A 16885-nucleotide genomic window follows, 5' to 3' on the forward strand; every position below is an offset into this window, starting at 1 on the left:
CCAATTTTAATTTATGAAGTGCGGATGAATCATAATGCTGTACTGTTCTTTAATGCATTTTAAAGAACTTTCTTTGATGTGCTATGTATTCAAAACTATTTATAATATCGAAAGATTGCTATAACTTTTTAAAGCATAATTGATCAAAATTTAGGCAGCCCTCAATTTTGTGTGTGGTTCCTGTCCACACTAGATAAAGGTTCGGGACTCTGATAAGTATGACCATGTGTAAAGGGCTTGAAAAAGTCATTTCTCTTTGCCAGTTTCCAGAATATCTTTTGATGTTCACCTCTTTGGGCACACTTGCTCAGATTTGTTTATGCAGAACGCGAAGTCTCCTTTGAAACCAAAAAAACAAAAAACGAGTAGCGAATAAAGTGCCCCATTGGCACAAAACGAGGTAAATAACTTGCAATCCAATCGGAAGGGAGAACATAGCATGCCACCTCCAAATAAACAAATAACGACTCCAGCGTATGTGTGTGAGTGCCTCCCAGTGTATATGTGTGTTATCAAAAAAGGCGTAGAAAAGTGCAAAAACAAAGGTGTTATTGACTCTCAACTTTCTTTTTCTGCCTATCGTGTGTATCACTGTGGGCTGTGGCCGAATAAAAGCGTTCGCCGAATATGAGCAATTGGAATAGCATGAGCATAAGTAGTGAGGCAGAATCGAGTGCATTCAATTAGTTGGAGAAATGGAAAATCGGAAGAGATGATGCAGAGAGAAGGGAAGAGTGCAGTCTGGGGCAATCAATACCAACGCAGCCACGAGCCCCCCTTTCTTTGTGTGTGTGTGTGTGTTACCGTGTGAAAACAAAACAAATGTATGCTAGCTGTGGAAAAGAAAGCGCATAATTGAATAATAAATAATAACAGAAACAGGGCAAATGGCAACGACTCAATGACAAAAGCAAAGCCGCCACCGCAGCACAAGAAATGTGGGTGCAAAAGTGAAGAAATATGCCATTGTTTATGTGATTTGCAAATGTGCACATTCACACACACACCGCTGCAAGATAACGGTTGTTGTGCGGGCGGGTGGCTGTGCATTTGTAAGAGCGAGAAAGCAATACGAAGAGAACAGGACTGAGCAGTACAGGGGCGAATCCAGGGGACCTTAAACGCAGATTGTGCACACCTTAAATGTTTTTGTAAAATCAAATCACAATTAAACAAGTATTTATTTGGACCTTAAGACATGATAAAAAAAAAATAATAATAAATACGGGACTTAAACTATTCAGTAAATTTTAATTGTATTACTAATTCGGAAAATTGTAAATTCAAGTTTGGAAATTAACGGTATCCCCTGCAAGTCTATCTAGGTCCGCCCCTGGATAGAGCGCAGCGGAGAGAACAGTGCAAATCGAATTAGTCCAGACTTTTGGTCACGCCCTTGAACTTCGCATTAACCCACCAACACCCCCATTCCACAGATAGCACCTAAGGACCCCACACACCACACAAGATGTTCAACTTTATGAAGAAGAGCGCCGGGGATGAGGACAAGGAGCGTCGCAAGCGCGAAAAGAAGCTGCGCAAAGAGGCTAAGGGCACCTCTGGTGGCCCGGGTATGGGAGGCGTGACAGGCGTCACCGGCAGCATGAGCACCGATGAGCTGCTCCGCCTGGACGAGGTGCGCCGATCGCTTAAAATCCGAGGGCGACGCAAGGAGAAGGAAAAGTTGCCGAGCGGAATTACGGCGGACTATAGCGCAGACTTCTTTGCCGCCCTCAATGCAGACGCAAACGGCGGAAGCAACGGGGGAGCAGTGGGAGCTGCAGATCCCGAACAGGATCGTGGCAATGAGGAGATTGTAGCATCTGTGATGACGCACATCGAGAGCCGAGCGTCCAACGGCGCCGGCGTGAGTGTCAACTACAGCGAGGTCACACATTCTCTCCTCTCTGGAGGGCTCAAGGTGAGGTCTTTGTGGTTTTTTTATCCGAAATCGTATTGAACAACTTTGCTTCCACATTCCAGAATCGCTTTCTTCCACCTATACCCCCAAAACCACCCAAGCGTGGCATTCTGAAAGGTTCCCGCAGTAATATGACCAATGTCCACGAGGAGATTAGCTTCGCGGGCAGTGCCGGAGGAGCAGGTGGCACGCCAGAGATGCTATTGCGCAACACCTATCAGAATGAATCTCTTTACGAGGGAGCTGCCAGGGGAGCTGGTTCGATCGGCTCTAACTCCAGTCAGCATGGAACCTCGTTCACTTCCGTGGAGAGCCTGCGCAGCGATGGAGAGCAGACGGGAGGTCAGCAACGGGCCATGACCCTGCCGGCCAACGCCCGCTATGGAGCTTTACCCCAGGGCAACAGTCAAGGATCGCACCTCCATGTGCTCACCTCGCCGTCGCCCAGCGCCGAAAGTCTCACAGATACCACAAACTCCTCTTTCGCCACACCCCCATTTTCGCTGAGTCCCGTCGGTGAGTCCCAAGGCATCGACCGTTGGGCCCGCGTCCATGCCTTCGATGACGTGGAGCTGCCGCTGCCGCCGGTGCAGTTAGTAAAACTTCCGTTACCAAGGCAGCTGGTGATTAGGCGACAAAAGTCGCCGCGCCAGGACTTCGGCTTTAGCCTGCGCAAGGCCATCTGCTTGGACAGAACAGAGTCCCTGACTTCGCCCATTTTCAGGCCGGTTATATTCGCCGAGCCAGGTGCTGGTGGCGGAGCCACGGGTCTGTTGCCCGGCGATCGCCTAATCAAGGTCAACGGCACGCCGGTTGGGGAACTGTCGCGGGAGATCATCATTGAGATGATACGGAACAGCGGAGAGGCTGTCACCGTGGAGGTATGTTGTTCTTAGAATTTCCTAATTCCTTTCATGTGCATACGCTAAAATAAGAACCAAAGTATGATAAGAAAAGATATGATAAGAACACCTTTCATTTTATGGTTCATACAGGTAAATACCTGACAACTTTGTTCAAGTTTTGCATGAATTGTTAATATATGATTATGTTTTGTTTCATTAAAAGCAATCCCTCTACGTCGGACTTATGTATAAAATGCGTTATTTGATTATTATAGGAACATTTAGCTGTTAAACTTTTACTTTATAATAAACTAATATTCTTTAATCCCTTGCCACCCACCCAGGTCCAACCAGTCGCTGAGTTGGTGGAGCTGAGCAAACGATGCATGGCACCCAGCACAGCCACCGTGGAGGAGATCGATCATTCCATTACCAACGGCAACTGCAATACCCTGCGACGCAGTGCCAGCAAACGCTTCAAGCGTCAGGTGAGTCGAGATCGCATCCATTAGTGGGTCTAGCTTACACACGTGATTGATGGAGCAGTCAGCCCGTCATCACAGCACTGCAGTGAACCAAACCTCGAAGCTTTGGTTGCATAACAACATTAACCATTAGAATGCATCGGACTGCGATCAATTATGAGAAGCTCAGAGGCATCTTGGGAATTAATAATGATCTTTCAAATGATGTTCTAAGCTGAGAATGTACTTTTTAAATTAGAAAATCGGTTTCACTACATACTATTGGAATCATAGTGATGATTCTTCTGGTATTCCCGTCAGGCGTTTCCTGTTTGGGGTTACTTTTCTTGTGCAAATATTCTGCCATTTGCTTCGAAGCTTTTCTCATATGACTCAATACCAGCTCTGTTCGGTATGTGTATGTGTTGTCTAGTTATTTATAAATTTTATGTGTGACAGATAACTTATGACAAATAAAATAATAATAATAATAAATGAGTTTTTTCCCAGACTCATCTGTATGTACTTTCCTATGAATGTTTGCCACTGTTGCAAATATTTTTGTCTTACTGATAAGGGGATATTTATTTGCAAATCGTTAGGAGAGCATTTCGTAACCGCATAGTTCCTTGTCCATGTGGTAGATCGCAATTCCTATTGACTTGTTGACTATGCTAGAAACGTGTTTGACATTTTCTCGCCGTGTTTAACTGGCACAAATATTGTGAAATATGGTCGTAAGCCTGGGGCTCTGGGACTAGCCAGCGATCTATTCACCTATGTGTGTATCTATTTGTCCACCTATCCCCAGTATGGCCTGGCCCTTTCTATAAATATGCACGTGTTGTTGGTGGAGCAACTTGGGTGGGGTGGTGGTAATGCTAAGGCGTTGACATATTTCACCGCCTTTTTCGCTTCCATTGAAGAAGACGAAAATAAAACCGCACCGATTTGGCAACACTGTGGAAAAACTCAAACTGCATTTGGTATGGACTTTATGTATTTCTGCATTCGGCCATCAGCCGACTTCAAAAAGTCCGAGAGACGACGATCCGTGGATTTTCACGATCCGTGAGTTTGCCTCTGGCCAAAACACCAAACCTGCAGCGCTGCCAGCGCCGACTGCGACAGAGGCAGCGACTGCGGCTGCAGCTGTGTGTGCATTTCTACACCCACTTGAAGCTGCATACACAAATAGCAGGCAAAGCCACAACAAAACATGAACGAACTCCATGGAGTTTAAGTCCAGACTATCAGATACCATGTAATACCAGTGTTCTGTCAAAATATTTGGTAATGGAATTATTATAAATAGAAGAATACTTTTCTCATGTGTGGAACGATAATATTCTAGAATTAATTCACAACTTGGTTAGTTATGTTTTTATTTTTATTTTTTTTTTCTTGATAAGTAACTAGTATTCTGGGAGAGGTAGTTGTAAGCCACCGGTACCGGTATACTCTGGAGCTCCCCAACTACCGGGTATCCGATGGGCAGAGGCGGAGGCAGCGGCATCGATGTCGGCGCAGTGTGTTTTCGTCTGTGCTTCTTTTTTTGTCTTTGGATTTGTTTTTGTTTGCGTCTCGGGGCTTGTTGTTGTCGGGCGGTTCGCAGTCGCTGCGCTTAGAGCTGGGCCGTCAGTATGCTGAAAACTTTGCCAAGGTTCGGTACGGAAATCGAAGTCGAGGAAAGACTGCGCGACGCCCACGGCGAACTCCGATGTTGTTAGCAGTTGTAGTGCCTGGTGCCTGGCGGAGTGGATTTTGGTGTTTTGTGCGCCATGACGATTACGATTCTCGCTGTCATTCGGTCTGGACTGGCTTTAATTCATAACTCGCTGGCGTCGTCGCGTTCGTGACTTGAGTCTTGCAGTGCAATCTATCAATCAATCCGGGTTGGTTCGATCGATCGATGATTGGCCGTTTTCATTCGCGCAATTGTCTAATGTCAAAGCGCTAAGTGCTCCAGCAACATAAAGCTAACAGTTCCAAGGTTCCGCGGGCGCTCCAGTTACCTAATCGTCGCCTACTTCCCGCTCCGCTTCAGACTCTGGCTATTGTGTATCTTCGCATCAGTATCTGTATCTGTTTCTATATATCTGTTTACCGTTTGCTGTTTGCTAATCCGCTCTGGTCATGCTCCGCAAGCTGGCCATGACAATTGTGTGTGCCCAGTGATCGCATAACAGCCATGTTCCTCAAGCCGAAAAGCTTCGAACAGTCGCTGCGCGGCGGTATCGTTCCAGCTGTGCCAGCGGCTCCAGGATCGGGCCTCAATCCAAATTTCCATAAGGGTTGCACAGGCAAGGCGCATGCCTGCGGCACCAACAAATCCCATCGAGCCGGAGGATCAACGGCTGCAGCGTCTGGAGGATCCAGGGCTGGCAGACAGACGCCCAAGGCTCAGCGAAAGAATAGCATCAGTTCGGAGACGATCAGCGAAAGTGGTTCAGAGAACTCCAACAGCTGGCCATCCTCCTCATCGACAGCTGTGCCAGCTACCGTTCCGCCACCGAAACCTCCGCGTCTGGCGGCCACTAAAGCTAAGGAAGCCGCTGCCATTGACTGCTCTCCCGTACAGCCTCCGTTTACCCCAACCTTCGAGCGCTCCACGAAACGCTCGCTCAGCTTCAGGAGCAGCAACAGCAAGACAACCGAGGCAAAGCTCACACCGGGAGCAAGTTCCTCCATCCGTCCTCCGTGGAATATTTCCGCCGCCGCTGCATCAAAATACGCCGCTGCAGCCGCCAGTGCTCCACAGTCACCCAATCCTAGCACTAGGAGCTCGTTCCGACGACGCCGTGATGCCCAGAACGCTGGTCTCCATTGGCCGGCCATTTTGGCCAGTTCCCTGGCCGCCAGCTATAAAAACTACGATGCAATTTTAAAGCAAAAGGTGCGCATAATATCTTCGTAGCTCTGTCAAAGCTCTTTTTAATACGTTTATGGTTTCACATACTATTACTACAGATATCTGAAATATCAGTGAATGTGGTCACTTTGTATTTAAATAACTTAAGCCTCAAATTACTCTGTGGAAAAAGAGGCTCAAGAAATAGATTTGTATGTATATCGAATGAAAACTTTCTAGTACTTCTCTCCGAAATCGATGGGTGCAATAAAAAAAAAAACAAATGAACAAGCCGACGAATGAACAAAAGATGGAGTCGATCGATAGATCGCCGAACCATGACCCAATGTACGATTTAGTTGCTAGACCTTTTATTATTATGCTCGGACTATGCGTGGGCCGTCGAGTCCCAACTCATAATTTACGGCATGGTACGGTCGGTCGTCGTCTTACTTTATAACTTTATGGCTCAATACGCCTGAGAAGCCGACAAGCGGAAGTGTTCATTTAGGTTCGAGTTAGCTTCGTTGCGTGCCCGCCTCCACAAAGTTCTATTCGAACTGGAATCGGGTTGCATAATGCAGTAAAAGATAGATGGATATGAAATCCAGACAGTAGCTTTTGGTATGGCGCATCCATCTAGCCACGCTCTTATCCTATCCGCTATCCATGTTAATTAGCCAGGTCTGATGTCTCTGTGTGGTGGCTCCGCCTCTTCTTCGTCTCATTTGTGTGCTCGCCATCATCAACAGCTGCGGCAACGACTGCGGGTTCGTTGACTTCGCCGTGTAGTGGAGTGCAGCATTGATTGACAGTGGACATGCGCCCGGGGAACTATTTTGTTTATCTTAATATTCCTCCAAACAAGTTTCAACCGATTGATGAGTATGCGAGCTGCGAACTGAACTAGGCGATCAAATTGTGTCCCAGTTGAAAACCAAGCGGGTCAATCAAATTTTAGACATAAATCTTTCGCTTTAATTCTTCGTTATTTCCTTTTAAGAACTAAACGGAAATAAACATTTTTAGAAACTTCCCTTCGTCAAAAGAATTTCTAAAGTCTTTCAAAAAAGGAATGATTCAATTAAATGAAATGTCTATTACCAGTAGTTTTGAAACTGTTGAAAAGCCATAAAAATAGAGTGACTAAGAGCCTAATGAAAGACTACACTCGATTTCCTACTCGTTCCGGCTTTCCCAACATCTACAAAATTAATTAGTTCCCCGCGCACACTCTTCCGAAACGTGCCTTTAATTGAGGGCTATTGAACCTTGCACAATATTTTCATAATTCGGGAGAAGATCTATCTTGAGTATAGCGCGAGGAGGGCGATCTTAGTGAGCTAGGAGCTTGGGAGGCTGCGGCTAAATGCCATTTATAGCCACAAATGTGAACTGAAGCTGGCGACGACGTTGGTGAGTTGCATAATGGCGCATCCGCGTCGTCGCTGGTTTGGCTGTCTAGCCCAATAGCATTTGGCGCGTCTAGGCGGCTAATTAGGATTTAGAAAACACCATCAAATTTAGAAATGCACCCGAAATAAACTGAACGCAACTCTGCAGGCTGCTGGCGGTGGTGGAGTAGGGATAATAAATGGAATAAATGCGTGAAAATGTGACCCGAACCACGCCGATCCGAAAATAAACTCAATGTACATGCCCCCACACCGCCGAACTACTGCTTCAGTTGAAGTTGCGCCGACAAAATGTTGACCCCAATTTAACTTAATTTTCGTGTCTGCTTTGTTTGTTTTCCATCTTTTCGCAGAGCCGCCATGAGAATGGCAATGCCGGAGGAGAAGAGGGAGGAGCCAAAGGAGTGGGCCACGATCTGGAGGCGGATGTTGCGGATGCCAGTCAGCCGGAGCGCGTTTGGCTGGTGCACCGCGGTGGCTTCACTGCCGCCATCCGTCTGCCGACTGCGTCTTCTGGCGGAGATGAGGAGCACAAGCTAAGCCTGCGCCTCCTGCATAATGGGGAGCAGCTGACCGTCGACGAGGACGATGTGGAGAAGCAGAACAGCCCCGCCCTGGATCTTGTCGAGGACATCTGCGAGCTGAAGTATCTAAACGAGGCGTCCGTGCTCCACTGCCTCCGTCAGCGATACGCCAGCAATCTCATCCACACCAAAGCGGGGCCCACGCTGCTCGTGGTCAATCCCATGGCACCGCTGTCCCTGTACTCCGAGAAGGTAGCTACCAACTGGTTACTGGCCAGAGCGGGTTATTTATCGTCTGCTGTCTTTCGTTCGTAGGTTGTCTCCATGTTCCGCGGCTGCAAGACGGAGGATATGCCGCCCCACGTCTATTCACTGGCCCAGACCGCCTACAGGAGCCTGGTCGAGACGCGGCGCGACCAGAGCTTGATATTCATGGGCCGATCTGGTTCTGGCAAATCCACTAGCTTCAAGCATGCACTCAACTACCTGGCGTTGGCAGCTGGTATGCGTTTCCACAGTCGTATTGTCGTGGTTGCTCTTACTCACACTCGTGTTGCAGTTGCATTTGTTGTTTGTTTTCCTTTTGGCCGTAGGCTGCGGGCTGCTGGCTGGCCCAGTTTGCGCGGGCCACACCAAAATCCAATCTGCGTTCGATTGGCTCATTTGCATTGTTGGCCAAGAAATGCAGCTGCAATTAGACAAGCCTCAAATTCGGTTCCATTGTTAGATTTATCACCCAAAAAGGCAAAAAGTCTAATGGAAATGTAAATTGCCAAGCTACATATTAATGATTGTTCATTTGATTTGATCTGCTTCTTCGACATAAAACATTTATATTTTGTTAAGTAATTTGAATATCATATTGTAATATAAAAGGTTGAAACCAGTTTCGTCAACGATTTTTTTGTTGAATTCAATTTCTCCTTTTCTTTTTGTGCTTAGGTGCCTATAATAATTTTATAAACGCGGAGAAGGTCAATGCCCTGTGCACCATTCTGGAGGCTTTTGGAAATACGAAAACTTGCCTAAACACGAATGCCACGCGGATGACGCAGCTGTTAAGCCTGGATTTCGATCAAACCGGCCAGATTGCATCTGCCTCATTGCAAGTAAGTTTTTCTTTAATACATACCATCAAGTGGTTTAAATGTTTCTCGCCTAGGTTCTCCTCCCAGAAAGACAACGAGCTGGCCGACGACTTGGCCATGAACATAGCTTCCACATCATGACGAGACTCTTGGCTGGCGCCGCTGGTTTGCTACAGAAGGAGCTGCACCTGGAGAACATTACCTCTGAGGACAGCCATCCTTTTATATCGTTATCCCAAAAGCTGGAAGATCGGCATCGAGCTGCCAATGACTTTATGCGCACTGTTCAGGCCTTTGAGACGCTGAACATTGATGCAAAGGCGGTACGTGGGATCTGGAGCATTTTGGCGGCCATTTACCATCTTGGCATTGCGGGTGTCACGAAACTGGGCACTGGATCAACAGCCCGAACTCAGTTTGCCAATCCCACGGCCGCACGAAAGGCCTCAGGTTTGTTGGGCGTGAATCTGGAGGATCTGTCATCAGCTGCCTTTGGTCTCACCCAACCAAACGCCCCCAATGGCGGTCTGAGTCCATCGAAATCGCCCACCTCGGACACTGGACACGAATGGGCCTGGGAATGTCTCGAGGCGTTGGTCATTGGTCTATATTCGGAGGCCTTGGCTGCAGTGGTGGCATTGATCAATCGTCAGATCTGCACATCTGCCCACACCATAGCTTCAATTATGCTAATTGACACGCCCGGCTTCCAAAATCCAGCTAGCTGTGGCCAGCAAATGGGTGCTACTCTAGCGGATCTGCGTCACAACTATCTACAGGAGCGTCTGCAGATGCTCTTCCATCACACCACACTGGTGGCTCCCCGCGATCGCTACGCTCAGGAGCTGGTAGAAATCGAGATGGACCAGGCTTCGGAGTGTCATCCGGGACCGTTGATCTCGCTTATCGACAAGGCACCTCAGAATCATGTGGTGCGCTCGTCCCAGCGAGATTTACGAGAACATGATCGTCGAGGCATGTTGTGGTGAGTACAATGTTTTAATAGTTTACACTTCAAAATTCACGGCAACCATTTATGTTCTAGGCTACTGGATGAGGAAGCTATCTACCCCAACTCCAACGACGACACATTCCTTGAACGTTTGTTCTCCCACTACGGTGACCGGGAACATCACAGCCTGCTGCGCAAATGCGCAGGTCCGCGACAATTTGTACTCCATCATCTGCAAGGCACCAATCCCGTGCTCTATGCTGTCGATGGTTGGGTGCGTCATAGCCGGGAGCACCCAGGTATTCGAAATGCTGTATCCCTGCTACAGGACAGCAGTCGGGAGGAGATCAACCGCCTGTATATCGGCTCACTGACCCGCGGATCGGGAGCAATGGTGTTTTGTGGCTCTTTTGCTGGGCTGGAAGGCACTCAGTCACTTCGTCGCGTGTCTAGTATTCGTCGCTCCTTCACAACGGCCGGAGTAAAGCGAAACTCCATCATGCTGCAGGTGAAGTTCACCGTGGATGGAATTATCGACACGTTGCGCCGCACTGGAACTCACTTTGTGCACTGCTATCTGCTGCAACATAACGCTGGCAAACACACCAAGTACACCGCCAATGGATCGCCCAGCTCAGCTGCCGGTCAGGTGTCCAGCGAGGAGGAAATGGTTAACGTGCCACTGTTAAGGAGTCAGGTGCGCCAAGGATCAGTCTCATAATTGATAATACATATTAAATTATTTTCTTAATTTCTTAGCTACGTGGCTCACAAGTCCTAGAAGCGGCTCGCTTGCATCGTCTTGGTTTTCCCGAATCAGTGCCATTGTTGGAATTTGTCAGGCGTTTCGGTCTTTTGGCCGGGGATTTGGCTAGCAATAAGGATGTGAGCGTGGAGCAGATATTAGCTGTCAATGAACTGGATGTGGCCAGCTATCGCATTGGACCCAGCCAGGTGAGTTCTAAATCATATCGTTGACAAGAATTTGCTTAGAACTTTCTACAAAAAAAGTTAGAATAACATACACCAGAGTGCACACATTTAGTTTACGGCCTCCATATTAATAGTTATAAAATTCAAATGTTAAAAAATCAATTATGTGCAATATTTATTTGCTTTATATAATTAGTTATTGCAGTTTCTAATTGCTTCAGCAGTATATATATATTAAATATATTTCGTCTCAATTGCTGATTTTGATGGAATTGGCAGCGGCAGTCGTTGAACCAGTTTGACTGAAGCCTCTCTGTCTTCTCCCCCCTCAATGTTGGCTCTTGATACCACGTTCCTATAAGATTAATTACTCGCAGTCGAAGGCAACTCCCATCTAATTGTTTTTACTCACTCGTAATAAGGTTGGTTAATCCGAAGAGTTGACATTGACTCAACACGTTCGTTCAATAGTTAATGAAAATCAAGACGGACCAAATAATAGGCTGAGTTTAATTACCTCCATAAACCTGCGGAGTGATCCACTTTTATTATAAGATATGCCGAATAATTACTTAAATCTAAAATAATTTTTGACTAATTCGAATTCTTTGGGTGGATAGGCTCTTGTTTAAGTCTAGTCTTATTTATATAAAAAAAAACATCACTTTTTGGTCTGTAGCAATCGTGGTTTCCGTTGATCTGGATCTAGTCAATTGAACGCCGGTTTGCTGTCTCCCGAATAGTGGACGGCCGGGGTCGTTTAATGTGGACCAGCCCATCGCTGGTGCCATACGGAGATTGCGGCCGTGTGCTCAGATAAAATATACCTCTTTTGGGGACTGCCGGTTCACCGCCCATGAACTCGTTGCCGGCGCATGTATTCACTGCATATTTTCCGCTGCCTCCGACGTTGCAGTTGCAGGTGGCCGATAGCACCGATTTCGCTGAGCTGCAGCGCAAGGCGGCAAATGATTTCGGTTGCCGGACTGACTCAGCAAAGTAGAACATGGCCGCGAAGTGGTCGCAGACAAAATCAAACTCCGTAGCCGTGGCGTTGGGACAATGTGGCTGCCCGAGGCCCCAGTTGGCAAAGAAGGAGGCATGACTGAGCTTAGTACTCGGATTGCCGAGCAGCGTTAGATCCGTGTGAATTGACTCCACATACAAGGCATCGTTGACATCCAGCCTCTCTTCGGGTCCCAGGCTGAGTTGCGTTAGACCCGCGGGATCCAAGGCGAAAATGGCACCAAGGCGATTTGGCCTTAACAGCTTTCCAGTCAATCCAGAGATGTGACTGCCGGCGCTGTGCCCAATCATATAGATTTGCTCGTAGGGAACTCCTGTGTTGTCATGGAGAAACCGCATCATTTTGGCCACATTGGCAGCTATCGACGGAAGCTGCTTAGACACACGTGGATAGCTGATGTCCAACGACTGGCGACTCCAGTCCAAAATTATAACGTTGTAATTTCCCCGGGACAGGTAGGCATCCTTGATGGCGGCATTCGAGCAGGTGACACTCTTTCCCGCCCAGCCATGAATTGAGACCCTAAGAAAAGAAATACACATAGCTTTTAATAGTGATCTAGCAATAAAAACTAGCCACAAAAACTTACCTAACTGGCCATTTGGGATTGAAGTGCGAGTTCCTTAGCATGGTCAGATCTCCTGGTCGCAGCAGTTGACGCTCCTCCGGATTGAGGGGCGTATAAAGATCGTACCGCAGCAGCTTTGTTTGCGAAGGACGGGGCCTTCCGAGGAGGACGCCAGCCTCAGTGGTAATCATGCCCTGGATCACATCCGAAATGGACACCTCGCACTTGCCGGGAGCATAGGCAAAGTAGTCAACCGACGCATCCACTGAAATGGCAGACGAGGCAAAAGCTGCACATCGAACATATATATCGGATTGATGCGTTCAGAACTTACTTCCCGCTGCGCCAAGGAGCAGCAGGCACGTCCACAGCCAACTGTGTGATATATGCATTCCCGTTAACGAGCCCATAAACCGCACTGGCCAAAGCCAAGAGCCTGATGAAAATTCACGTCGGGGCGTCAATTAAAATTCACTTAAGTGCGATTTAAGGTGTTCAGTTGTTTCTCGAAATTCTGCCACAATTCGCGATCCAAATTTTATCACTCGCTCGCGCCGCTCACTAAAAGAACGTTCAATTTCTGAGCCGGACAGAGCTGATCTGAGCTGGGCTAACCTGTCGTGCACCTCCGAATCGTTACAAGCCTCGAACCGAAGTATTGCTAAATTCTAAACGGAGGCTTGGTTAAATAAAGCCCGCTGCGTTCTGCCTCTGCCGTCGGCGACCGGCAAGGGCGGCCTACCAGCGGCGGCCGCAGCAGCAGAGGCAGCACAGCGGTCATTGTCATGATGAACGACCACTAACTGGTTGGAACGGCGGGCTGGTCAGTGCCGGTACGCCAGTGCAGTCCACCTATCGCGGCTTTTGCAGTGGCAGAAAGATGCAGTTTTTGTGGCTAAGTGCAGGCAAACACTTCACGGAGTGTCAATAAAGGGATGCTGGAGATCTATGCTGGTTTTAACCACCTTTTCAACCATAGTGGGTCAATAGGCTTTCACTGAGCACTCGGCTCTTCATAAGTTATTATTTTATGCATTGATTAAAAACGACTGTGCTAGCATAATATAATCGACACGCATATCTTTAACTGATTTACAGTTTCGGGTCGATAGCGCTATCACCAATTGGTTGATCTCTGCCAGTTACCCGCTTATATAAGTTAGTCCGAGATATCATTAATATTAATTGGAAAATGATCGCACTCTGAGTCAATAATTTGATCTGTCATTTCGAAAGGGATTACAACATGATAGATTGAAATGGATTAAATAAATTAATTAATTACACGCTAGATAATAGAAATAAAACGTAAATGTATTCTAGCCTGCATCTTACAGAAATTATTAGCCATTAGTTGTTAATTATTTGATAAATCATAACTACCATTTGCAGTTAGATCACTTGTACTCGTTTCAGATCACATTCCAATTAATAAAATGAGGTTGGTAAACAGAAGCCCTGGGCCTGGGGAGTCGTTGATCCCACTTAAAACTCTACACTTCCACACTTTTCACCTGCCCCAGACGAAATGCGGCTGAGATTTTTGGGGACTGGGCCAAAAGATCCCAAGTGGGTTAGGGTTCATCTGTGTTTTGCAAACCATTTAGCAGGTGTTAACTTGCGTTTACGACTTGCCTTGCTCTTCCTCTTTGCATTTTTGGCTAAAACTCATTCATGCTCATGCTTACACATGTATATATAGATTTCTTTAAAGATCGTTAAACCCGTGCGTGGCGTTGCCATTGTCGTGTGTGCTGATCTCGCGCCGACTTGTTACAAAAAGTTTATTGACAGGATTTACCTTTTAAGGCAAACACATAATGTGTGCTTATTGTTATTATGATTATCTCAAACGAAACGAAACGAAACGAGACGCAACGAAATCCGTTGGCATTGTTCCGTGTATTTGTCCAACAAATGTTGCTGTTACTTTCAATCTAATCAAGAAATTACCTTGGAATTCGATGGCTGCCATTTGTCAGTCAACAGATATTGAAACGTTTTCCAAACTGCAGTCTCCTGTAATTGCTGATGGCATGCGAACAATCACCGCCTTGTCAGGATCCTTTCATTAACCGGGACTTACCCTGCAATTATTGTATTAAATGGGCACCTCTCAATCATCACGATCCCTTTCTAGGTGGATCCACCACAGCAGCGTTCACATGTTGAGGAAACCTCAAACTGGTTACTCATCTCCAGTTTGGGCACAGTCGAAGTAAGCATGACTTTGCTAATTGACCACACGTTTGATTTGTATTCAGCTTCTTTCACCAAAGTTGTAGGCATTTTCTTCAGCTTCTAATCGAATTAGAATTGATGAAGGCATTTGAATAATTTATGCCTGAAATTAAGACTAATTCACATCGCTGCTTGTGATGTTACTTCCCTAAAATATCGTAAGCGTAAACTGGAATTTCGTATGTGAGATATTTTAAGTTCGCACCTGACATACCATACTATATACAATATATTGATAGTATGTGTTATGAACAAAAGCTTTGAATTTTTGAGGCTTATTTTTAGCTAAAATAAAGTGGCTAAGTTTTGTGGCAGTAAATCGATTTGCCTAATAAGTTTAATTTATTTCAATTATAAACTTCCATTTGCCTCTTATCAATATTAAAATTCTGATAAAATTCCACTTATTTACTATATATGGAAAACGGAAAGTGCCTGGTTCTAAAGTCCTGTCCCCCGGTGTTAAGCCTGTCTGGGAAGATATCGGTTACGTGCAACATCTTTGGATTCACTCGGTTGCCCGCATGGGGCTTTTATTTCCTGTTCTCAGCGGTGCAACTGTGAATCGAACTGTGCTTTCGACTGGTCAGTGGTGGTCGGTGCCCAGTGGCCAGTGAAGTGATCGTAATAAAGCAACTTTGACGTCACTTGCAGCGATTCCAGTTTGCTCGTCTTCCCCAGCGACTCTTTCTCCTCTCGCCGATGACGCTGGATACTTTCACGGTCAAGTTCATCTCGGCATTGTTGCCTGTCTCGCGGTATAGAATTCCCCAGATGTAATCTCTGCGCCTGGAATGTGGGCTCCAGATGGACAGGGCTTCGCTGCATTTCAGTCGGTCTTTGCGAATGGAAATCGCATGAGCTCTCGTCGAGATGTGGTCGGATAAAAGCGCAGTTTGTTCGCCGTGGAGCGGCAACGCGAGTGTCGCCGCATCAGTTCGCAACAGTGCTCAAATCCTGAACCTATTCTATGGCGAGGGGCAGGAGGATTTTGTGGTGCCGCAGCCAATCCTGGGACTGCTGACCATCGGCTGTGCCATCGCCTGCGTCCGCATAGTACGTACGGGAAAGTGTCCAAATCCATATCCCAGTCCGAAGCCAATACCGATTCCCCCGATTATGATTACGAACACACGCACGGCGACTTTCACCAAAAATGAAAAAGAAAGAAAGAAAAAACGGCAACCAAAACAAAAATCGAAAATGACGTTGCAACCTGCATTCGCCTCACTGGGAAATCACATTTGACCAGTGCACATTAAAATTTTTTTTCTTTTTGAACCAAAGTGAAATTTCCAGCGTTCGCTTTCATTAGAAATGGGGAGTGGTCCGTGGCTGATGGCTGTCTGCCTGCCTGCCGAACATGATTATGTAACTCGATTGAGGCGGGTTCTGTCAACGCCACAGAGGTGGGAATAGGGGGGAAATACCTATTAAATTAGCTCTCCCTCCCATTCGGATGGATGGGAAAATATAAAATAAAGCCCGAACCAAATGCAATCGAGACACGAAAACTTCATTAACGCCTACCTTTGGAAGGGGGCGCGGCTGGTGTCTTTAGCTTTAATCTGCAGGCCCCCAGACGAGCCCTGCATACATATATACATATATGCGTATATGTAAACTAGTTTTTAATTATGAAACAATAACCAGGAAGCTGCAAGATATGCGTTTCGAACGGACCGCAGGCCGTGTAATCCCATCGACATTTGTCGGACTTGTTTACTTCGGTTATGTTTCTTGTAATTGCCTCGAAAGCGGTAAGTTAAGGGAAGCCCCAATGACATCGTTACAGCCGCTTCTGTCACGATCATGGTAATGATGACTATGACTGCGGAGGATCAAGGATTTCCTGATCTTCAAGTGCGACGTGCAATTGTTTTCACAGATTTTGTCGATACTAGCAGGGTTGTAATAAAATGTTGTCTGAGGTCGTTGTAAAATGAACACAATGTTCAATGAAATAAATTTCGCAACTATTAAAAGTCAGCGTTAATCGTTCATATTTCAAATTTCATTCATTTTTTTCATTCGCAGTTACAGAAAATGAAACATT

The 16885-nt window shown here is 46.5% G+C and overlaps 2 protein-coding genes across 7 annotated transcripts in view; one reads left to right on the top strand and one right to left on the bottom strand.

The window, feature by feature from the left end:
* Nucleotides 1–293: 293 nt before the first annotated feature.
* Nucleotides 294–16885, top strand: part of LOC6606165 (unconventional myosin-XVIIIa) — a 29900-nt gene continuing 13308 nt past the window's right edge. For 2 of the 6 annotated variants that reach the window (XM_032722511.1, XM_032722512.1), the window contains exons 1-10: nucleotides 294–400; nucleotides 1437–1921; nucleotides 1984–2802; nucleotides 3111–3254; nucleotides 7850–8272; nucleotides 8336–8522; nucleotides 8963–9129; nucleotides 9183–10093; nucleotides 10154–10757; nucleotides 10820–11014. In XM_032722511.1, the coding sequence (XP_032578402.1) occupies nucleotides 1469–1921; nucleotides 1984–2802; nucleotides 3111–3254; nucleotides 7850–8272; nucleotides 8336–8522; nucleotides 8963–9129; nucleotides 9183–10093; nucleotides 10154–10757; nucleotides 10820–11014 (3903 nt within the window). In that variant the 5' untranslated portion in view covers nucleotides 294–400; nucleotides 1437–1468. Of the gene's footprint in view, nucleotides 401–1436; nucleotides 1922–1983; nucleotides 2803–3110; nucleotides 3255–4712; nucleotides 6127–7849; nucleotides 8273–8335; nucleotides 8523–8962; nucleotides 9130–9182; nucleotides 10094–10153; nucleotides 10758–10819; nucleotides 11015–15687; nucleotides 15886–16885 lie in introns of those variants that run through there. The other 4 variants (XM_032722510.1, XM_032722514.1, XM_032722513.1 and 1 more) reach the window with 4 other exon arrangements.
* On the bottom strand, nucleotides 11502–13252 carry LOC6606166 (lipase member H). The gene is made up of 3 exons (XM_002030938.2): nucleotides 12923–13252; nucleotides 12610–12853; nucleotides 11502–12542 (listed from the first exon to the last, which is right to left on the bottom strand). Exons 1-3 carry the CDS (start codon nucleotides 12996–12998, stop codon nucleotides 11699–11701), a joined length of 1164 nt encoding a protein of 387 aa, XP_002030974.1. The 5' UTR covers nucleotides 12999–13252; the 3' UTR covers nucleotides 11502–11698.

The sequence above is a fragment of the Drosophila sechellia genome, chromosome 3R (assembly GCF_004382195.2).
Source record: "Drosophila sechellia strain sech25 chromosome 3R, ASM438219v1, whole genome shotgun sequence".
In the NCBI taxonomy this organism is placed as follows: Eukaryota; Metazoa; Arthropoda; class Insecta; order Diptera; family Drosophilidae; genus Drosophila; species Drosophila sechellia.

Excerpts from the sequence above, each read along its gene's own strand:
- LOC6606166 (XM_002030938.2), bottom strand. The coding sequence starts at position 12,998 with ATGGGCTCGTTAACGGGAATGCATATATCACACAGTTGGCTGTGGACG. Across the intron at positions 12,854-12,922 it reads GCTCCTTGGCGCAGCGGGAA|TGGATGCGTCGGTTGACTAC; the intron begins GTAAGTTCTGAA and ends CTGCCATTTCAG. Across the intron at positions 12,543-12,609 it reads AATCCCAAATGGCCAGTTAG|GGTCTCAATTCATGGCTGGG; the intron begins GTAAGTTTTTGT and ends TTCTTTTCTTAG.